This window comes from Ooceraea biroi, chromosome 8 (genome assembly GCF_003672135.1).
Source record: "Ooceraea biroi isolate clonal line C1 chromosome 8, Obir_v5.4, whole genome shotgun sequence".
NCBI classification, from domain to species: Eukaryota; Metazoa; Arthropoda; class Insecta; order Hymenoptera; family Formicidae; genus Ooceraea; species Ooceraea biroi.
This window is the reverse complement of record NC_039513.1, coordinates 8,665,073-8,687,893: the sequence shown is the minus strand read 5'-3', so window position 1 is coordinate 8,687,893 and position 22,821 is coordinate 8,665,073. Positions and strand designations below refer to the sequence as shown.

Sequence of the window (22,821 nt, the reverse complement as noted above, 5' to 3'; positions counted from 1 at the left end):
GAATAACCATTTTTTTCTGTTTTGGAACTCTCGTATCGATTGGTCCCCTTTCGGCTGACAATTTTTCGGCTGGCTTGTACTTTAATCCGGTCCTGTTTGCACGTGCGGCAGGACATATATCCCTGTAGTCGAGCATTGAAAAATCGCGGTCGTCAATCTGCAGTCGCGTGAATTTTTCGAAAGAAATCAAACGTCGTCCGTCGTGCCAACGTGACTCTGAACGGCACGAGCGGAATACTAATTTCAAATGAAACAACCGGTTTAAACTACTGGTACCGTTCGGACTACTGATTCCCTGAATATTGAAGCAATCAATAGAACGCAAATACTCCGTCGCGAAGAAAAGTGAGACGACGAGTCTACGGGGCCGCTGCTACTTAGCGTTTGAGAAATTGCGAGACCGAGTCCCCGATCGCATCAGCGATTTCTGTTTAACATTGATTCCGACGACGACGACGACGTTAAACGATCCTTTGTGTAATTTCCACAAATTGGCGTTGAGCGGCTCCGTTAATCCAGAGGTAAGCAAATACTTTTCATGCTTCGTTTCGGCCGGACTGACGAATCACGACGTCGCGGAACTAATCGCCGGCCGTTGGATCCTAATGGGATAAGATTAATTATGACATTTAGCGTCCTGTTCGCGTAGGGGTGGATACAGACGGGAAAGAAAGCCGAGCGTTGATGGTGGAGGATGGCGCGCGACTTCGCCTACCTTAGACGAAACGTAGTCCTCACCGTGACGAATGCAAGGCAAATAGTGTAGATGGAGGGAGAGAATGGTGGAAGTTTAATGCCTAGGTCCTTGGCAGCCGAAATAAATTAAACACGGTCTTACACCGCTCGGTTCTGCTCCACTCGGTAGTTCGGCTGGCGGTGGCTGAGTATCCCGGATTTCGTCTTCGCCTCTACGGATATTTATTCAGCATCCTCGCCCCAGCTCCTTTCGCCAGCATCTTCGCCTCTCGCGCGCGGAGCTTCCTTGTAAATTAATAAGACCGGGCGAACACCGGGGCAAAGGGGCAAGAGGAAAGTGGAGTGGTCCACCACCCTCGTCGCCGCGGACCCTTCAGTGCGCGGATTAACGAAAACGAGGCTAAGCGCGTCTCCACTCGCTTGCGAAAAAGTACGTGCAAATATCTCGCCGGGAGGTGCGACCTTTAAGGTCGCCTTCATTTATTCACAACTGAGCTTTCAACCCGGCACGCCGAGCCGCCTTTCCACGGAAAAGAGAATTCCGTCCTTACGCGCGCGAAAAGGGGATCCGCTGATAAATATTAGCTATCACGGGTTGCGGTACGAATATATTTGCGAAAATTCCCGGGAACTTGCCCAAGGCTACGTTGTGCGCATATAAGTCTACCTGGAGACGATCCGCGAATATTAATAGCTAAATGAATCTTCTTACAACACGGCGCAGCCAGTACTTAAATATTCGTACTCGCGGATATCAGATTTTCTCCAGAGTGTAACAGGGATCTCCCGTGCTGAAAGAGTTAAATCTGGTATTCGGTATTCGTCCGCGCAATTCCCGGCAGCGCAAATTGAGGATTTCGAGATGTGGGGTAGTTGGGATAGTTGGGGTGGGACGCGCGTTACTCGAACTGTATGATTAAATTCTCGAAAGCGGTGGTGGGTGTGCCTGCGACGCGATGATTCGACGTGTCTTCGAGACGCAGGCACAGTATACGACGTGAAATAGGACCTCTGCGGTGGCTGACGGATAGGCGCAAAAGCAGTCTCGAAGATGTAGTCTGCGATAGTAACGACCCTAATTCCTGAGAAGTCGATGCGTCGCCGGTGTTAACGAAGCGCACCATACAACGGATGCCCTAAATCGAGTTACCTGTCGTTCCCGCATAATTTCTCAATTTCGTCATCAGGACAAGGTCGCCGTACGTCACTTCCACGACAAATTTAAGCTAGTTCCGGACTTGTTGAACCGCCGATAAAATAATTGCGAAACCGATATGAGAACCGACTTCGGGTCTTCATGAGGTTCTTCATTACGAGACTGGACAAATTAACGAGGATATCGGAGCGATTTAAAACGCGATATCGACAATTCATTACGGTGATTGCTGTCGCGTAGAAGAAATTGGTTCGGAAAGAAATCATGGAATTTCCTCGAGCATATAATCGAAACCGTCTCTTTTGAGCGAGCTAGAGAGGTGACTCGAAACGTAGAATCAGCGTTAGTCGCAATGTGTGCTATCAGAATGCATGTACTCCTTACACGTAGCAGCCGCGAATACGTGTAAAGCATAGGAGAGAAACGCTCGACAACAAATATTTAAACGCATGCAGCGGCAATGATTACACAATGACAAGAGTCGCGCTGCGGGATTGCAATAGACCAGAGTCAATATCTATGAAATGCGCAAATAGATAATATTCTTAAAAAGTACATAAAAGTAATTTAAACAGACATCTGTAAAACCAGTTGTGAATTATTTATAATTAGTTATGTTTCCGGAGATACAATAATGTTATTAATTAAGATTATACACGAATCCCGCACAAAGGTATTCATTAATTTTCATTGTACGAGAAGCGCGGGATAATGCTGTTTTGTGCTGCGGAGGCGGTTTTATTTATATATATATTTAAATTTTGGAGCATCAGTGAGCGAATATTTTCTCGCGAGATATAATTGAGGCAAACATAATTTATACGTGTTACACGAGAATGAATCTTTTTTTCCGGCTTAATTCATCAGACGAGCTCGTAATAATCGTTCTATTTTTCGCGCTGCACGTTCTTTATTCACCGTTTCGTAGTCGCAAAAATTCCGAATGGTACTCATGCGTTGCAAATGAAGTAACAAGCGCACCATCGGAAACCATTTAGGTATCGCTCGAGCGACCGCAGTCCTGAAATACCAAGAATAATAGTCCATCGAAAATCAATTACCGGCCCCAAGCATTTCTCTTCTGCGTCGTTTGAAGAATTGCATTCATTATCCCTGGCGGCGATCGAAAGCGCGCAGCGAAATTTTCAAGATGATCATTCGAACTCGGCTGACACTAGCAATCGCACAATCGATGATTTATGTCACCTGCATTATGAGTTCATTGACTTAAAATTCTGCATTAAACATCGGCGAGAGAGCTAAACGCAATCGTCTCGTAACAGCTCGATCGAAACTCGTAATGATAAATCATGGCGAAGCACCTTCCGTGACTGCTGTCTTTTCTGCTTTCTCATAAAACCGAAACTGTTAGCTGTGGAAACGCACGTTTATCAAAAGTCGTCATCTGTGCGCGGAAATATCTCGCTTATACGAGATCCGCTAAAAATACGGTTCGTATTCGCGGCGTATGCTATTTATTGCGGCTCTCTGCATTCTCGCGATGCGTTTTCGCAGGGCGGGCAAGCATTATCCTTTACAACCGCGACTTTGCGCACGCTTACATGGCTTTCTTCCTTTCTTGGTTCTCGTTTTTTTCTTTCTCCGTTCGCTTTTTCCGTCTACGCACATACGCGAAACGCGGAGAAAAGAGACCTCACAGTTTTGATATGCAACTGAACGCGGTTTAAGTGCTCTGCTCGAAACTCTTACGACGGCATCTCGCAAACACAATCCCATGGAACAAGCTCCTGATGCACCCGACGAAACTCGTCACGTTCTGAGACTTTTCCGGTAACGCGCGTGTTTGTGTGTTTATGACGAAAGAGCTGGCAAAAGCATTTTAAATCGCGCTCAGATAACAGAAAGCATTAGTCCACTTAAGAAGTATCGCATATCCCAGTTAACATCTTGCAATTTTAAAAGTATGAAATATGAATCTATAGGAATTATTTTATTATATTTTGCTGAGGCGAGATAATTAAATAATTAAATTACATGCAGTATAATTACACTTGAAAATTATACTGCAAATAGAACGAGCCATATTCATAAGAAATTTTTCAGCATAGTATCTTAAAGTACATTTAATCCGCCATTTCTATGAAAAGTATTTATTGCGAGATAATAATTCTGATTTTGTCAAACGCGAAAGAGAGTCACCTTTCTAACGTGCTTTATTTCATGTTGTTACCGTGTTTCTGAACAGAAATATTGACGATTGTGTCTCGAGTCGCGATCACGCTCGGCGTAGCGCGGTGATCAGCTGATTGCGGTCACGTGCCACACGCGTATCCTGACCTACCCTTACGCGCGGGATCTCCCACCTACACTACTCTACGTTTCTTAATGAATGCACCGCGAAATCTTCGAAACGTCATAATTCGATGAAAACTTGTCGCAAGGAGATGAAACAAAGACAGATCTACTTCGTTATTTAACTCGCATATTTGTTTCAAGTGTGTTCATTGTGACACGCACATTTGCGCACGTCTGTATCGGTTCAATTATAAACTATAAGGAAAAATCGTAAATGAAAGAACTTGCAACACATTTTACGCGAATAACATTCTAACAAAATATAATAACTTTCTGCGACAGAATAATATTCTGATAAAGATTATCGCGGTGAATTGCAAACATTTTGTTTTCACAACAAAATAGAATCTCTTCATGTAAAGTAACTTTCAGTAAAGTTTTCCGTGAAAACTGCACTTCAGGACGAAGAAAATTACGCGTCAATAAAACCTTGAGACTGCCGAGATTGTGAGACATCGTCGCTATACTTTCAGGGATTCATAACGTCGCAACTGCGCAACTGCAGTTTTACTTGCACATTTAATATTATAAGCTTGGATTACGTACTTAGACTTCGTCAGAGGCAAAGTTATGCGTACGCTTATGGCGGAAGGGTAAAATTTGCCACGAAAAAGCTCTTTTCGCGTCTCTTCCCGCGCATCTGTCTCTTACGATCCTACGCGCGAGTAGGCGCGCTCGCAGAGGAACGCGCGAAAAAGTGTCCTGCAAACATGGAACCGAGTCGCAAACGAGCAGACGTCGTCTGAGAAACTCCTCACCGTCGTCGTCGTCGTCGTCGTCGTCGTCGTCGTCAGCATGGAAGACAACAAGGGAGAAAATTACTACGCCGGTTGCGGAGTGTTGTTGGAAAAGTAATTAACGCATTCGCCGAGAGAGAAACGGAGTCGAGAGTACGCCGGTATCGCGCGCCGGGAAGTTTGCTAATTTCGCGCACTTGGCAGTGCGTAATCAAACGGAACCGGTATCGATCGCGGTGCATGTCTCTATCCTGTATCCCTACAAGCGAAACGCTAAATAATTCATCACGGAAGTACGACCATCATTTTGAGAGACAGCGCGCGGACCCTCTTTAACGATTCGATAACATCGCGCAGGACGAATGTTCCGCGCCGGGAACAAGAATTCCGCGCTCGAGGCTGCGGGAGATGTAGGGCCACCGGGAACTACGGAACACTGCGCCCCGGAATTACGTCGGCAACGAAATTCCGATGCGAACAGCTAAGTGAAACTGCCGAGTTAAGGGGATCCTGGAGTGGCCAGTGAACTCCGTCGCGGCGTCTGAATTACCGGCGGAATCGATGATTTTCCTGTATTTTCTTTTTATTCAATTCACAGAATGAAAAATCCTTTTCCACGATGAAAGTACACGCAATAATGTAATGTGAAAAGCAGGACTTAACTTTCCAAACGGAAAAAAATCACAATTTTTTATTCAGCCACGATTTCACGGGCATACGTAGGCACGAAATGATCACGAATCTTTCTGCACTAATTACTTTTACACTAGGCTTCTAAACTCATTTCTAAAAGCTTCCCCGTATTCTTTCATTTTGTTCCGTCCTTGCGATTATCGAATTTTGGCCACACAAACTGCAAAACATTTATATTAAGAACATTAATGTACGAGGTGACGTCACAATAAGCCGATAATAAAACTGTAAATTTTTGTTGTCGTTTTTAACATAAAGTCGAGTTTCGCTCGGTATATTTCTTTGTATACTTTAATCGTGGAGAAGGATTTTTCATTCTATACAATCATTAAAGAGTAATTAGTACAGTAAGATCGACCAATTCCGCCGGTAATACAGACGACTCCAGGATCCCCTTAACAGCGTCCCCATTCCCCAGTTTCTCGCGACTCTTTCTTTGTGTTACTAATCATAAAATTATTTATCACATATCGGCTCGATTAAAAAGTCCGTACAAATATTTTCAGCAAAATTCGAACGCGGAGTTTCGTGCCGATTCTTAATTGACAATGAATCGTAACGTGCTCCTGTTACACGTTCCAACGGCATCAATATTACATCAGAACAAGCGAATGCGAGCAAACAAAACGGAAAAACTTCGATAAAATATGTACACGTAAATCAATTTTGGCAAAATCCCCCGGTGCCGCTTGCACACTCTCGCGCGGCTTTCAAAATAAGCTCGTCTCGCCAATTTATTCATGCAGCTTCGCGAACACGTTACTTCATTTAACAATCATGTCTGTAGCTTTTCAGTTTGGAATATTATAGTAAAGATTAGGATTAATTTTGCAAGACGGGCGCGCGCGAAACATTGAAGATACCGCTGTGTTTGACAAAGTACTCGGCGGTCGGGGATTTTAAATAACTCACCACGCGTTAAATATCGTAACAATGGATGACCCCGGAGAAAGGCCTGCCTCGTCCGCTAATTCCGGATTCATTAATCATCGGGCATTTAAGGAGACGCCTCGTTGGATCGCCGGAATAATCGCCGGACAATCGCGAACAAGTAAGCAATTAATCACGCGGGCGGGTGCGGAGCGAAGTTACTCACCGGACGGTACCGCGGGTGTCGCTCCGACTGACGTCGGACCCGCTGTCAACTTCTCGCCGCGGCTGTACCGCCGCAACTTCAATCGAGGGCTCTCACTCGATCGAATACGAATGTTCGGAAAACGCGGAGAATTTCGATCGCGCGGGGGACGATCAATCGGTTACAACGATTGCCCGGCAACTTCCGCGGCACTTTGGACACATTTTTGCACGCGCGATGCGCTTTCGCCGGATAAAAATGCGAAAAACACGGGAGCGAATTCCATCGCAACTTCTACCCGGCATGTCCGGCGCGAAACTATTATGCCGTACGACGCACGCTATTGGTCGATTCGAATCATTTCAAAATTCTTCAATAACTACGTCGGTCTTAACAAAGTTGAGAAAATTAGCTTACCGTACGATTGCTTAACGAATGATTACGAGAATGCAATGAATATAATGAAACTTCCCATACAGCACACAAACGTTAAATCAGCATCTCAGAAACGTTGCATAGCAACATTGCAATGTTCCATCAATATCGCAAAATGTAGATTCGACGTAGAAAAGATATTGCATAAATGTCTAATGTCCGTTGAATTGCAATGTCTTGTAGATATTGCGTTCAACGTCTACAAGACATTGCAATACAATTAGAAACCTTTGTTAGATCTTAGGATTGTTCTTTTTCGCTGCACTTCTGAACTAGTGCAATAAGTTGGAGCGAAACAAATATACTTTCTTTCATTCTAACTTATTGCACTAGTTCAGAAGTACAGCGAAAAAGAACAAACCTATTGATTTAACATTATTAATAATTAATTATTACTAAATATAATAGAATTATTTGTTACATATAAGAAGAATGACAACTTTAAATTGACCATTAATTAATAAAATCTATATGTTGTTTCAATGTTGTAGAACATACAGAATCAATGTAGAAGAATCAACATAGATTCAACGTTGAAAAAATATTTATATTTTACTATTCAACATTGTAACATCTTCGCAACGTTATTTCAACTTTTTGTGCTGTATGGGTTGTAAATACAACTCTTAAAATAGAAAGCGGCTAATCTTCTCTCACGCAATTTTTCTCGAATTCTCTAATTATCGAACGAAAGACTTGTCGTGCAACGTAAAAATCGAAACCTCTAATTTCGATGAGTGCAATTTCCTTACAGGTTCGCGAGCATGAGAATAAAAAACTTCACTACGCGAGATATATTTAAAGAAAAAAGTCGATGAGTAGAGAAAATGAAGATTAATAAATGCGACGATTCCGATTGCGCGGATAGAAAAGATAGGCACAAAATAAGCACCGAAACCGAGAGTCGCGCAACAGGAGCGAGCGCGCGAAGTGGGACGGAGATAGGTGTGTTGGGAAGGAGGGGGCGGGGGAATCGTTGGTGCATTTGAGAGTTAAATGGCCCGTAGATAAAATAAACAGGGACGGAGAAATTTCCAGCCATCGCGCCCCCGCGAAGCCGACTCCGCGCGGCGAGAGAGAAATTTCGAATAATACTTTTTGTGTCCCACCTTACGCTATCGAACCCCCTCGCGCACACCCTCCATCCCCTCGTTCTCTCTCTGTTTCTCCCTTTCGTCCTCTATTCCGCGCCGTGAGAGAATACTTCCGAAGAATTTTCCGCGACGCGGTCTCGCTAGTACCCCGAAGGAAATCTCTTAACGCGATCAAAGTTTTCCCCGGGAAAATCCTTCGAGAAGTCTCATCCCGAGTTCAAAGGTAAACCTTTTATCTGAGACCTCCAATATGGAAGCCTCTCGCCTCCCTTACGACATTTCATTCTCCTGCCGTCGAGCCGAGGCACTCGCGAGGACTGCGTTTACGTCTGTATCGTTTTTGTTTCCGCTCGACGCGCGTGAATATCAGTTCGCCGTACCTCTGGCTGTTCTCGGGGGTGATAATATCAATTTCTAAGTATTGCGCGACGTGGATTTTTCGCAAGGCGGAAGAAACGTTGCCGAAAGAGAAAACGATCGAGCTTGAATCAAAATTGATTCAATTGATTGCTTCGCCGTCGTATACGAAAAATCAGTTCGAATATCACGATCCAAACTTTTCTGAAAGAAGAAATTGATCGGAAGGAAAAGGCGGATTGTCGATCCTTTTCCTCTTGTCGAGTGAAATAAAATAAAATAAAAGCAGTCCCTCGATAATCGACAGATCTGATCGCGTAAGTGGTAATAAGACAAAATAGCTGCTGCGATACGATAAGACGGAGGAATGGACGGAGGGAGAAAGAGGTGTACGAAGCACAAGGAAGCATAAGTGGAGATGAAGGGTTTATCGATCGAATAAAGGCAAATATCCGTCTGTCGTTCGTTCTTTCCTCCTCTCCCGAGACATACAAGCCGACCCTGCGTAAAAAATTCGTGTATATTTCGAATACTTTAAGAGATACAAAAGCGTGCAAAACTTCACGCGTGGTATAAGGCGCGCTTGAAATTTACGACTTAAATCGTAGAAAATTCGTCCGCCACTTTATATCGCATACTACACGCACTATGCACTATTACTGGTTGACATTTTAGGAATCAAGTACGTCGTACATTGTTCAAGTGTATATTACGATGCAATCAAAAGGGGTGTTAAGAAAATACTTTCGTAGCTAGAATTTTATGTATTCCAGTCCTCTGGGAAGTCACTTTTATTCTCGTAAAAAATACTCGGATACTCAATTCGTAAAATGTCAAAGTATGATCACATGGTATCAAACCGATTTTTATATTTACGAAAGATCTTACCCGAATATAATACATAGCGATAACGATCAGCAAAAGAGAAGAGAGATAAAAATTGTATTGCATACAAAGCAGCAACGAATTAATTATTTCTCTTAAATATTTAATTGATATAGTCAGCTATCTATTCAGAAATAAACATATAACGTTGTTACGCTTACGGATCTGAATACTGTGTTGATTAATGTAATAATAACCGTGTTGTACTCTAATTTATTTAATAAATATAAATACGCAAATCGATGAAAAGTTTATAAAGATACTTGCGACGGAATACAATGCACGATATACATGTATGTATATATGTACATACGTTTATCAATTGTTAAAAAAGTACGAATTCTAGGCAACCCGGCCATATTGAATGTGGTTACAGTACACCGCAGTATTTAAATATTCATAAATGTAAAAATTTCATTATATAAATAAATCGCGTTAAATCCTTGCTTTTACTTACGATCGATAATCGAATTTTCAATGAATTTTTTAACATTATTTTATATTCCTTCCATTATTTTATATTCCTATAGCACAAAAATACCAATTTATTTAATAAATAATAGTACACATAACTCATAATAAATATGAAACATAATCTTTTAATCATTATATGTATATGCATGTTTCACAAGCATATTCTTGTTTAATTTGGAATAGCTCCAACGTTGTATAAAACAAGAATTCAACGTGCGACCGTTTCTCGTAATACGAGTTAATTAGATGTTAAGTGATAATCTGATGCATGATTAATAGCTAGATACGTAGTCTTTGGTAAGCTTCCATGGCAGTGTCACATCCCCCTACCAACGTGGAGAAGTTGCCGGTGCAGCTTGCTGATTAATTAAGGACGGTCCGCTACACGGCAGCGTAATAAAGATCTCTTTAACGTGGAAAACTTGAGAAAGAAAAAAAAAGATCTCGTTTCTTCGAGTAAAAAATAACTTACCTCCAAGCGATGAGGGGCGCCAGTCGTTCGGTCAATCTTTGGTAATTTCTCTCCAACTCCCGCTGATAATCCCGCTGATCGGGACCGATCAAGTTCTTATTGCGACGCAGAGCGTCGAGACACTTTTTCTGGAAATCCTTGAAGCACAGACGGAGTTTGTGCTGCAATCGGGTCGGCTGCGCGTTCTGCTCGCGCAAACCGGACAGAAACACCACCGCTACCTCGGCCGGTCCTTGATTGACAGTCGTGCCGATGCATCCCTGCAGGACCATCTGCAGCATCTTCGCGTCAGGTGGTTCCTGAGAGGTCGCGGCGGCCACCTAATTAAGATACGCGAACGTTTATCACGTTACAAGTATCGAGAATCGAATTTTATTCTGGAGAAGCGCGAATGACGGATCGATACCTCGGCGGTCTTCTTCTGTATGTCTTCGATCGCCACTTCGATGGGACTCAGGACTATCTGTTTACGAGCCACGACTCGAATCCTGGTTTTCAGGTACGGGAAATGTGTCGACACCGTCAATATCGTCTTGCGTTTACACTGCTCGCGCAGCTCGCCGTGGGCTTTACCGCCGGGTGTGAAAGGTGTCGCGTACACGAAGCGTTCTAAAAGCAACGCCACGAGAATGAAGAATTCAAAGATTGCCTGCAATTATGAGACAGCTTGTCGAAATGAACGCTAACTTATATTGAAATTCCGATGGAAAACCGTGGGCCTGTGTCTCAGTTCGTGCGCCTCGAAGTACGGTTCCACGTAGGTGATTTGCACGTAAGCCTTGTCAGGTTCCAGCTTGCTGGGATCCACCGGATTAGAGTCCTTTATTATGACTATATTCTCCGCGCCGAATCTCTCGGCGTAGAAGTTCTCAAGCCTCGAGAATATCTCCGGGAGCTTCGTCAGGGTCGGCTCCTTGTACACGAATTCCTCACCGGCGAGGTCGCCGAATCTCGCACCGTAGAAACCAACCCTGAAGTACGTGCCGAAGACACGTTTGCCGGCCAACTGTTCCACGCGCGTATACGCCTCGTGAAGTTTCCTAGAAGAAATCCCAAAATACACTCGCTAAAAATCAAAAGAGCAGAAATGTTCGACTACGGAATAATTCGTGATTTTCTTACCCGTGAATGTTGGCCAGTTTCTTATAGTCGTGCGCAGCTTCTGCTATAGGCAGCAACACTCTGTACACGTCGGGAATAGCCTCGTACATCCCGGCTGCGTGAAAAGAGCTAGCCGCGTGTTCCAGCAACCCTGCCAGTCCACTCTCCGAAAAATCAGGTCCCAAGCAGAGCCCTTCCTCCCTTCTGGCCAGCACATCATCGCCCACGGCGCTTTCCTCGAGAGCATTCGGTGTCACGGGATTCAAAGCGACGGCGCCTACGGGTCGACCGCCACCACCGGGTTCCAATAAATGCAGGTATTCCGCTACCAGAGCGGCGCTGTGCACCAGACACATTGCGGCTTCCGTGTGATTCTTCCTCTCCATGTGCTGCTGCGCCATGTTTGCAAGCCAGGTAAGCCGAAGATCCGGCGAGCCTTGATAGCCTTTCGCGATTCTAGAAAAATTTGAATTATAAGATCCTCCTTCTAAAATCGTCGTAATTATTTAAATTATTGTCGTTGAGATTCAGGAATCTCACCTGTACATCAAATCCAGCAGCATTTCAGGATCCTCTTGGAACTCTTTCATCTTAACGGTATCGGAAAGGATCATATGAAGATTGAACAGTAGATCTTTCACTTGCTCGGGGAAACTCGTGTCCGCAAGCTCCGTATCTCTTTCAGCGTACACCAACACTGTTTTCAGGGCTCTGCGCAATGCTCCCTCGCTGGGTGCTCTACCTCTCCCAACGAGAGCGGATAGGGACGTTGTGACTTGCATTTTGACGCGTGCAAAATTCTGCAAAAAGTATCAGAGTAACGTCTCGCCAATATTAGAATTTCTTGAGAGCTTACATTCCCAATTTCAAAGTTCTGCCGCATCAGTAGGTACAAGCTCGCAGCCGCGTGGCTCCTGACGGCGCTCAGAGGTGAGCTGCATCGAGTCAACAATGTCAAGCACAGATCTCCGCAGCGCTCACTTTCCTCGTCGAACAGTGCGCTGTGATACTTGAAGACCAGAGCTCGCTGCGTGTTGAACATGTGCTGAAGCACCGACGTACTTTGGTTTCTAGCCAGCGCCCTTAGCAGCACCTTCAACACCGCTCCAACAACTGCACCTGTAGGTAGTTTCAAACATATTTCACAATTCATTCACAACTATCACGTTTATACGTAAAATAGAAGGTCGACGAGTACCTCCACCGCCATCAGCTTGAACTACGGATTCCAGGGTATCCAATACAACAAGAGAAGCCTCGGCTGCTAACGCTCCTTCTATATGAGCATCCTGTTCCACAGCCCTTCCTTCCGGCTGTTCGCATGATCTTGAAGAATCAAAGTATTTTATTATAATTATTAATATATTGATAATTAATTATTCTTTGTGTTAAAAAACAATAGTATCTTGCGTGTACGTGGCGTGGTCTTTCTTGTACCTTTTTAAAGAAAATCGTCGTTCGTACGATCTCCTTTATGCTTTGAGGCACAGATTGAAAACGATATTTATTTAGCATTGAAAATTGAACTCGTCGAAATTACAGCGACTTTAAACGCCGCTTTGAATATACGTTTGAAGATGACTACAAAGAACAGCGCACTGCGCGGAATGTAATGGGAAATGGAAGTAAATAAATTACCTGTAGGGCATTTGGTCCTTGCGCCACCGTAATTTGTCGCCGGTTATTCTCTCCTTCCTTCGCAGCATCATCTCGCTTCTGGCGCTTCCCTGGCCGAGGATCACGTCCTCCAATCGCGATCTGATATCACTAGTGGCCGCCGCTTGGGGCGGCAGTCGTTTGAGCGCTTTTTTGCCTTTGTACTCGAAAGCTGCGGTGGCAATGTTCAATACCTGCAGCAAGCTCAGGATACGTCTCGCGCTAAGCTCGGAGCACCATTGTGCCAGTGCAGTTCGCTCCAATCCCTTGAGCACCCATAGAGCGCACATCAGCAAATGTCGAGTGGCCTCAGAGCTCAAAGACACGCGGCACTGATTGCCCGCGGTGTCTGCCGACGCGCCACCGGCGATCGCCAGCGCCACTGATTGCGTGATCGATCCGGACTCGTCTGGGTAGACGCTCTTGTCCTTGGAGTCCCAGTGATAAAGCTGCGGCAAAGCGTCCATCAGAATACTGAGCAGCGGCAGATACAGCGCGGCGACTCTTGCTTTCGCTGCGGGGTCAGCGTACCGCAGATCGGCGTCGTGGCAACTCATAAGGTGTCGCACGGTGCCAATCGCCTTGTTCTGCAGCATTGGATTGGGTACCTCCAAGGTGTTCGCCAGGTCGGAGAGAACGATACCGACGAGGAAGTGCTGTTGCCTGAACTCCTGACTCAGTTCCGAGAATCTGGCCCTGTCTCCAGGCACGAGAGTAGAGATCAGGCTGCCCGAGCTGCCGGTCGACGGACTCGGTGACGCCGGGGCGGATCCGGACGTGTAACCCGTGCCGAACGGTAGATTCAGCGCTACGTAGTGTTCGTGCGAGCACACCGTCCTCACGAGATCGAGTTTCAAAGCGAACAACGCCGCGGAGTCGGGGATGTGCATTGACGCGTCCGACAGCGAGCAGCAGCTCGCGCGCACAAGCGATAGCACGAAACCTCTGTCCATCACGGAGAGCAGATCGGAGAGAAAATTGCCGAGGCTTGATATCAAGTTGGACGCGACGCGGATCTCCTTGCCGCAGCGCGATATCACCTCGGACGTTAATGCGGCGATCAGCGTCGCGATGTCGTCACAGAACTGTGGTGAGAATCTCAATTTCCGCGGTGCCTCCAACGTGTTCACCTCAGACAGCGTGACAACCATCGAACGCACTATCAGTTCCAGGAAGAACCACGAATGCGTGATCGCCAGTTCGCGTGCCTGGCCGGTCGACACGACCCAGTGCAAGGCGAGCTCCTCGTGCAGAAGTCTTCTGCTAGGTTGGCTGTTGATCGACGGCGATTCCTGCCGCATCGACGCTGTTCTGTCCAGCCCTCGCGAATGGATCTCCATCTCTAAATCTTCCAGAGGCAAATCGGGGTTGCTCTGCGCTCGCACAACGCCTCCGCCGTGAGACATGCTTGGCAACGAGCACTGATACGCGATGTAAGTAGCCAGGAGCGCGTGTCTGCCGTGCGCGTCCAATTGCCCGTCCGGCAAGTTGGTAATATTTCGCACGAGCAGGCCTAAGGCTTCGAAAATGGTGGCGGCAACGTTCAACGACTGGGACGGTAACGTTGGCGGCCGCACTAAGAGACACAGCAATTGATCCAGCAATTGCGGAAGGGATCGCACCAACGCGGAGTGAGACGCACGAGCTAATTCCAGAAGGGCTGATTTCACTTCTGACTCCATGCCAGCTTCGCCGATGCGAGGCGGAACCTGACCGGTCTCTAGAAAGCCGCACAACGATAGAAATCTGTAAAAATTACGTAAAATATTATTCACTTTTTTTATTCATTTTATATTACAATAATATATTATTACCTGTCGATATATTTGTCCTGCGGATGTACGCTGGAAACGGGCTCCAATATAACAGTAAAGACTCCTCGGTGAGCATCCACCCATCTGGTACCTGGCAGAAGGACATCGGGTGCAATGTAAGAATAGTTTGCCGGAGGTGGATCCAACATAGCGGGCAAACTGAACTCGCCCGATTGCAGATGACCGTCTCTCAAAAGCGGTAGCCACTATGAATTAATCATTAAATTTATATTTGAATTTATCAATTGTATATATTAACTCCCGATTATCTTTAACATTAATCCTTAGATTAGAAATTACTGTATAAGCGACTGCTGTTTCGACGTTGGGCTGTTCCGCTTTCTTCTGGCAACTGATGTGATAGAAGGTGAATAACAAGTGATGCTTGGCGCTCAAATCTGCAGGCAGCCTCATCTTGACTTCGTCGTAAAAATTCGGATTCTTGTTGTGGTACGATACGGAAGTGAAGTACTCGTGCGTCATCTCAGGGCACGACGATCTGCCGAAGATAGCTGTAAGCGCGTCAGCTTCCTGTTCGCCTCCCATCAACTGGATTCTCACAGCGATGTTACGAGCCGAGCCAGTTCTGGAGCTGAAGTTCGCTTCCTAGAAGTGACAAAAATAAGTTTGATATCGCACAATTAACGAGATACTTGATTGTATGATCTTACTAGACAACCACCTTAGGATAAAGATACAGCAGATTACGATACGTTAAGTCCGGCGTGATGACTTCGCTCGGGAACTCGAGTATCTCTTTGACCGGTCGGCTCTTCTCATCCGGATACGGATTTAATCTCCTAAGATCAGGATCCAGACATCTGGGCAGCTCTTCAGGTCTGGGACTGAGATCCAATTTCAGTATTCCTGGCAGGCACTTCAATCGTTTCAGATTAGAACCAGGCCTTCGCAGCTCGACCAGAAGCTTATAGAGGTCTTCGTCGCGAAGACGTTCGCTTTCCTGCTTGAAGAAGCTCGAGACGGTTAAAGTGATGGGTCTGTAAGAATATAAAAATTATCATCCAAGTGTTTTTAAGTCGCTCGATATTTTTTTTATAGCAAGGTTTGTAGGTCGCACAAACCTGAAGCTGTCGAGGCAGTTGGCGAAATCATCCGGCGACCAACTGCGTCTCTTGTCCGAGCTCCGTCTTTCCAGGGAGCCTCGTCGCGTTGGCGGTTCCACCTTCTTCCGCCATTGCTCCAACCCGCCCGACTTTCTGTCTAAGGATCCAGCGCTGCCGGTGCTATCCGCGTCGCCGCCACCTCCGATTACACCCGACAGATGAATCGCGGTCCACGCGAGAGGCATCCTGTAACGACCGAGACGTTCGCACGCCGCAGCGGCGGCAGCTCTGACCTGCGAAAAGCAAATGGAGCGATAATTTAAAAAAATAAAGATGGATTTGAAACGATTTCAATGTATCGTTAAAATAATACCTTATCTTTATTTTTATCCTCGCGCAAGTACGGTTCAGCGCACTCCGAGATGTCACCCTGCAACACTTTTTCCAGCCGCACGACGAGGAACAAATCGGGACTCGGCTTATTGACGCTCAGAACGCAGCCCCTGGCCAAGGTACTCGCGTCGCTGTAAGCGATGTGACCCCCGAGCATTCTTTTCAGTCCCTCGGAATTCATGTCGACGTAAAAGTTCTCCGACACCTGAAATACGCATGGTTCGTAATTGACATTACACAGATGTTTTTCAAGCTAAAGCAACAACTGTTATGAAGACGCACTTTTTTCTTTTCTCTAGCATCGTACAACGCAAGGCTCGCGAATATCGGCTCCACTTCCAATTCTAGCTTCAACTGCAGACATTTCACGAGAATTTTGTGGGCGAAAGGCTCCGTGGGCTCAGGAGCAACGCCGATTTCTTGCCACTCGTCGTCCGGTGAGATCGGCGGGGCGTAAAGAGGAAACAAGGCTTCCTGAAACGAACATCTCGTAAAGATAAAATCTGCGTGATCGTTGTCTTGCGATTCTCTTCTACCTGTCGATCCTCCAATCTCTTCTGTTCGTTCATCTGATCGATCGTCTCGAGGCAGACGCGATCCAGCAAGCTCGGCAGAAGTGGATCATGTTGCGAATGCCGCAGATCCAGGCTCGCCCAGGATCCTCTCGGGGTGTCTCCGCAGTTGGAGAGATCGTCCTCCTCATTCGGTGAGCCGCAGCCGTTCGCGTCTTCTTGATCCACCTGATCTCAATAAATCGCTTTGATCATCCCTGAATATTGCCTGTCAGAAGCCAGTTTTATCTCCAACGTTAAATACCTCAAAGTCTTGTCTGGGTGTGTCCTGGAGCAATCTGTCCCTGGCGATAGGCGAGATCCTCCCTTTGTACTTGCGATGTATTACAACCCAGTCTGAAGTGAAGCTCTCGATGCATCTCTTCACGTAAGGCGATACTGTATCTCTAAAAACGAGCCAAAAATAAATAAAAATTGATTTAAACTGATTAATTGCATTAAGAACGCTTGAGCTTTTGCTTACAAGGATTCGTGCGGAACTACTGGCTCTTCCGTGCGGATCTTCCGTTTCACAACTCTCAATTCAACATCACCCGGTGGAAAGTCCAGTATAGGCTTCAAGGGATCGCGATCCAGCACCGACTGATGTTGTCCTAAGAAGTCTTCGTAGTCCAATGGCTCCAATACCTCGCACAAGGACATCTGCATGGGGATAAAACGTTAATTTGCTCCAAGATTGGATACAATGTCTCCACAGCAGCTTCAATTTGAGGAATCTACACACCGTTGAGGAGAATCCTGATATACTGCTACCACTCTTTGATAAATCACGTGAATAAGAAGTGGAAGTGGCAATTTGCCGCCTCACATCGGCGGCATGCTGCTTGCTCAGCTTGTGGGCAAATGCACGCTGGACCGAAGACATTATAAATGTCCCGTGCGGTGGAGTATTCTAAGGACGTAATTCTGTAACAAAGTGTGTGAATGTGAGTTTAAATATTGCAGGTAAAATTTCGAATGTACAATATACGCATATACACACAGTAATAATTTTCTTCTTATCACACAGTTCTTAATTAATGAAGCTACGCTATATAATGTCTTCAACTTTGCAGCATCTTTACGTATCTAAATCTATCAACAAATTTAATCAAGAAATAATCCATCCAACTGCGAAAGCTCAACCAGAAGCGAGAATTAAATTAGAAAATAATGATAAATATTCATAGGTTGTGAGAGTCGCCCGGAAATGGAGCAGAAATTGCAACCTTGCCAGAAAACGACGTGCGTCGCACGGTATGACACGATAATTTATCGCGCCGTGCGAAAGCCATGCCCTTACGTTAGCTCGACTTCATCGACTTCGGAAACGGTACATGTGGAGATGACCCAGATTCACTACCGAGACACCACACTGTTCCTTTAATATTTCCCTCGAACCTCCCGAGACGCGCTTGACGCGTGAATCCTCGACGCTTCTTGACGTCAGTCTGTGGTTATACTGAAGTATAATCGTCTGCGTTAACTACAGTCGGTCATTTAAAATAAGGTTGAGTGTCATATACTTTTGACTGCGTTATCATACTATGATACTACGGTACCAATTGGCGTCGTCGCTGCAGCCTGCGAGTGGCCTTCGGATTGTTTTATAGGTGACAGTTGTAAACGACGGGCACGGTGGGCGGATCCGTCGTCCCAAACATGTCATGAAAGATGCGCGAAATCGCGAGAATCATGAGTGACGGGCAGCCCGGGTCAGAGCAGCGAGATTGGCACGCATGACTGGTGGTTAGTCGCGCGCAGACATGTGTCCCGCACTCCTGGAGAACGAGGAACGATGCCTGGGCGGCATGACCTTCTTCGCGCAAAGCCACCCGGTGGAGGTGTGCGGCAGCAACGGTTTACCGCTCACGCCGAATTCCATCACCATCTACGGGAAGGCGCAGTTCCTGAAGACCATCTACCACCCGCATCTCTCGCCTTATCTCGATATCATCAGAAGCAAGCACGGTGAGCCTCAATTTTGCAGGTTTGCTGCTTCGCATGATGATTCACGTATCGCGTTAATCACTGTGTCGCTTGCTGTGTTTGCAGAGAGGATAGTGGTCGTTGCGGAGTACAGCGGTGCTCCGTTGAGCACCAGACAAGATCTAAGCGCAGAAGAAATCATTAGGATATCCTTCCAGTGTCTGCTGGCGTTACGACACATGAATGAACTGGATCTGGTGCATAGGCACTTGTGTCCGGATAATATCTTGATTAACAAGAACAGCGATGTCCAGTTGTATAATTATGGACTGTACTACATGACGGACGGTGGAAAGAACGTGTCCTTCCCAATTGGGTATTTTCAAATATTCCAACTGATGTAAACTTTGATGAATTTTATCTGTGAGAGTGACAGAATCTTAAAGAAAACACTTTTACAGCTCTCCAAAGTACACAGCACCGGAAGTGTTTCTAAATCCAAGTCCAAGCGGCGTCAAGATGGACTCCTGGTCTCTGGGAATGATTATAGCCGAGCAGCTATTGGGACAACCCATCTGGCCCGGTGTGAAACTGTCGCAGTGTTTAAGGAAAGTTCTGAGCTTAATATTATGTGATACCAGCATATTCGAGCGTCTTGCCAGAGAAAACAATTGTTTTCACGTCTACGAAGTAAGCAGACTTCTTTCCATATATTTCAAACTTTGCACCGTTTGCAATATTAAATATCTCCTTACATCGTGCAGAAATTGCCGAAGGAGCTGAAGGAATTCGTAGACTCGTGTCTGCAGATTCGTCCTACCAAGCGTAAGACTCCGGAGGAATTACTGAAGTTGCCGATATTCGCGGAGCATTTAACTAGAAACGCGCAGGAGAAGGAAGAAAATCTCTACAAAAACGTCATTGTCAGAAAGATGGACGAGTTATATTACCTGTGGCAGTTGGCTGGCGGGGACATAACCGTGGACTTGAAGAAACAGGGTCACATTAGATCACGGCCGCCCATCTTATCCATTCCGAAGTAGTTGATCATGAGAAATAAATTATTCATGCTAGATTACGTGATCATTTATCCGTGAAATTTCTTTTTCAGTTTAGTCATATTACTTGGCCAGATGTTCGGCCAGAGAGATACCGCTAGCCTGCTCGACGTGAGGGTCGTAAAAGTTCCTATGGAGACTCTACGCCAGCGTTTAGCCCACATTCCGTACATAGCGAACTATCCTTGGCTGACGAACCAGTTCAGTATATATTTCTTTCTACTTTCAACCTACTTTGAAATTGTCTGGCAAAACTATCACGAAGATGTTACGTTACAGAATGCGAGTTCAAGCGCAGGAGGACTTGACGAACGCGGCATCCCAGCTGCCGCTGATCATAAGGGAGCGCGACACGGAGTACCAGTTTTACAGGCTCGTCCTGTTCGACAGGCTGTTACAGGCGTATCCGCTCACACAGGAAGCGATTATCGAGGAGGCGCACAAGGACATTCCGCCGCCGGTTAGGGGCGCTGTATGGGCTGCTTTGCTCGGCATCACCGGCGACATACAGAAGCGTTACGACATGATTGACAAAGAAACGCCTACCCACACTGATCGGCAGGTATGATCGGTATAGGCTGACGATCGACACATAAATGCATCCCTAATAATTCGTCAGATAGAGGTGGATATACCAAGGTGTCACCAATACAGCGAGCTGTTGTCATCCGGTGCCGGACACGAGCGGCTGCAGAGATTGCTGAAGGCCTGGGTCAGGAATAATCCGCACTACGTCTACTGGCAAGGGCTCGATTCGCTGACGGCGCCTTTCCTCTATCTGAACTTCAACAACGAAGGTAAGACGCGTGCCCAGAGTGCGTACAATTACGTTCCGTTGATTTCTCATGATCACGCAGCTTGTTATTTCAGCCCGAGCGTTCGCGTGTCTGTCCGCCTTTATACCCAAGTACCTCCACAAGTTTTTCCTGAAGGACAATTCAGCGGTGATACAGGAGTATCTTGGCAAGTTCTCCCAGATCATTGCGTTCCACGATCCTCAGCTAGCGAATCACCTCAAATCGATCAATTTTGTACCGGAACTCTTCGCCATACCGTGGTTTCTAACGATGTTCTCGCGTAAGTGTTGCCCGATAGCTCGATGTTACTAAATCGTCGATATACCAGAACTCCCAATGTTCCAGACGTATTTCCGCTGCACAAGATACTGCATCTGTGGGACAAGCTACTGCTGGGAGACTCGTCGTTTCCCCTCCTGGTTGGACTGGCGATACTGAAGCAACTGCGAGACTCCCTGCTGATGTCGGGTTTCAACGAGTGCATCCTCCTGTTCTCCGACCTGCCCGAGATTGACATAGAGCTCTGCGTTAAGGATTCCATGACAATGTATCAGAACACACCCGCTAGTATTACCTATCGGAAGCATCAGTACAATATGACAAAGGTAATCAAGTGCACTTAAGGGGGGAGCCTGCTTTAGAACGTTGAAAATAAGGTATAATTTTACGAATTTTTTTAGAGAAACTATACAGCGGATCATTATAAAACTTTGATGCATTTATTAGTACATGTTTAAAGATAAAAAAAATTATTTTTTGATTTGAATATATCGCCTGTAGAGGTCGTCCTGGAGGCATCTTAGTGCAGCCGGCATTGTAAATTGGTGAGCATTCTCCTGCCTCCAAATTTCATCCAAACTGAAAAATTGAAATATTTTCTCGTTATTTATGAATTCCCATCGTCGATGAACCTTTAATATTCATAAAAACATTAAGTTAAACAATTATTTTTGCATGAAAAAGTTCAAAAACTTTGCCTAAAAATCGTACTTTTGTGTTCTAAGCTCCACCATTTTGGCACTTTTCAACTTTTTTCTTCTCTCTTTGGTTCATCGACGATGGCAATTCATAAATAACGAGAAGATATTTCAATTTTTCAGTTTAGACGAAATTTGGAGGCAGGAGAATGCTCACCAATTTGCAATGCCGGCGACGCGGCTGCACTAAGATTTCTCCAGGACGACCTCTACAAGCGATGTATTCAAATAAAAAAATAATTTTTTTTATCTTTAAACATGTACTAATAAATGCATCAAAGTTTTATAATGATCCGCTGTATAGTTTCTCCAAAAACAATTCGTAAAATATACCTTATTTTCAGCGTTCTAAAGCAGGCTCCCCCCTTAATTTCTTCTTGCACGCATATAAATCACCCATTGATCTGTAGGACGCTACCTGGATCGAGCCTGAAGCGGGCACCGAGAAAATGCCGAGGATAAGCGTGGACGACTTCTTGAGTCTTTACAACGACTCGCCGAGCAAGATCATCGCGGTCGACGTGCGCAGTAACATACAGTGAGTACCTGTACGAGAATTTTGTAATAAAAATTTTCGACTTGTTAACTTACAAAATGCTTTTGACAGATTCGAGAGGGGCGCGATCCTGGGCAGCATCAATATTCCGTTCACGAGCGTGCAGTTGTCGCAAACTCACGTCGACACGCTCGGGCCGCACGCGAAGCCGTTGATGGACAATAAAAGCAGCGTCGTTGTAATTATTGGGCCGCACGATCAAAATAACGTATTGGTGAGTGATTGTCGAAGAGACACCCCGCAGACCGCGGGGAGGGACTTGCTCTAACCGATTTGTTCCCGAACAGTTTGCAGATTTCCTAGTAAAGTGCGGTGTCGTGGGAGTTTGTTCCCTGCAAGGCGGCATCAACGCGTTACGATCCAAGTCTCCGAACATCATAGTACCTGCACGCTAATTGAGTTACGTAATTAGATTACTGTACATAATACTCAGATTTACTCATCGCGATGAAGTACGATCGATATTATTACACTGTAAAACCTGTACGACATGCTGTACAATTTTGTTATAAAGTGATTCGCAATATTGCTGCAA

At 45.6% G+C, this 22,821-nt stretch overlaps 2 protein-coding genes across 7 annotated transcripts in view; one reads left to right on the top strand and one right to left on the bottom strand.

Annotated features, from left to right (window-relative positions):
* The window catches only part of LOC105275675 (dedicator of cytokinesis protein 7), a 143,885-nt gene extending 125,425 nt beyond the window's left edge, over positions 1-18,460 (bottom strand). For 2 of the 5 annotated variants that reach the window (XR_893273.2, XM_011332688.2), the window contains exons 1-19: positions 18,273-18,458; positions 17,715-17,896; positions 17,454-17,632; positions 17,235-17,376; positions 16,955-17,158; positions 16,701-16,892; positions 16,399-16,623; positions 16,044-16,318; positions 15,644-15,959; positions 15,262-15,567; positions 14,962-15,167; positions 13,130-14,893; positions 12,690-12,817; positions 12,348-12,610; positions 12,032-12,291; positions 11,513-11,947; positions 11,078-11,430; positions 10,797-10,999; positions 10,391-10,710 (exon numbers count right to left, since the gene is read on the bottom strand). Coding sequence is in view for 4 of the 5 variants with exons in the window: in XM_011332688.2 (XP_011330990.1) it covers positions 10,391-10,710; positions 10,797-10,999; positions 11,078-11,430; positions 11,513-11,947; positions 12,032-12,291; positions 12,348-12,610; positions 12,690-12,817; positions 13,130-14,893; positions 14,962-15,167; positions 15,262-15,567; positions 15,644-15,959; positions 16,044-16,318; positions 16,399-16,623; positions 16,701-16,892; positions 16,955-17,158; positions 17,235-17,376; positions 17,454-17,632; positions 17,715-17,855 (5,912 nt within the window). In the remaining variant the exon portion in view is untranslated. Of the gene's footprint in view, positions 1-9,061; positions 10,300-10,390; positions 10,711-10,796; positions 11,000-11,077; positions 11,431-11,512; positions 11,948-12,031; positions 12,292-12,347; positions 12,611-12,689; positions 12,818-13,129; positions 14,894-14,961; positions 15,168-15,261; positions 15,568-15,643; positions 15,960-16,043; positions 16,319-16,398; positions 16,624-16,700; positions 16,893-16,954; positions 17,159-17,234; positions 17,377-17,453; positions 17,633-17,714; positions 17,897-18,198 lie in introns of those variants that run through there. The other 3 variants (XM_011332689.3, XM_011332686.3, XM_011332684.3) reach the window with 3 other exon arrangements.
* Positions 18,461-18,565: 105 nt separating this feature from the next.
* LOC105275683 (TBC domain-containing protein kinase-like protein) lies at positions 18,566-22,821 on the top strand. 2 transcript variants are annotated; one of them, XM_011332700.3, is made up of 12 exons: positions 18,568-18,940; positions 19,025-19,274; positions 19,360-19,588; positions 19,663-19,937; positions 20,010-20,156; positions 20,236-20,518; positions 20,576-20,753; positions 20,827-21,033; positions 21,099-21,358; positions 22,141-22,268; positions 22,338-22,500; positions 22,574-22,821. In XM_011332700.3, exons 1-12 carry the CDS (start codon positions 18,736-18,738, stop codon positions 22,679-22,681), a joined length of 2,433 nt encoding a protein of 810 aa, XP_011331002.2. In that variant the 5' UTR covers positions 18,568-18,735; the 3' UTR covers positions 22,682-22,821. The 2 variants fall into 2 exon arrangements, 1 of the variants encoding a protein (XP_011331002.2); XR_003406900.1 differs by lacking the exons at positions 22,338-22,500; positions 22,574-22,821 and having other exon boundaries at positions 18,566-18,940; positions 20,814-21,033.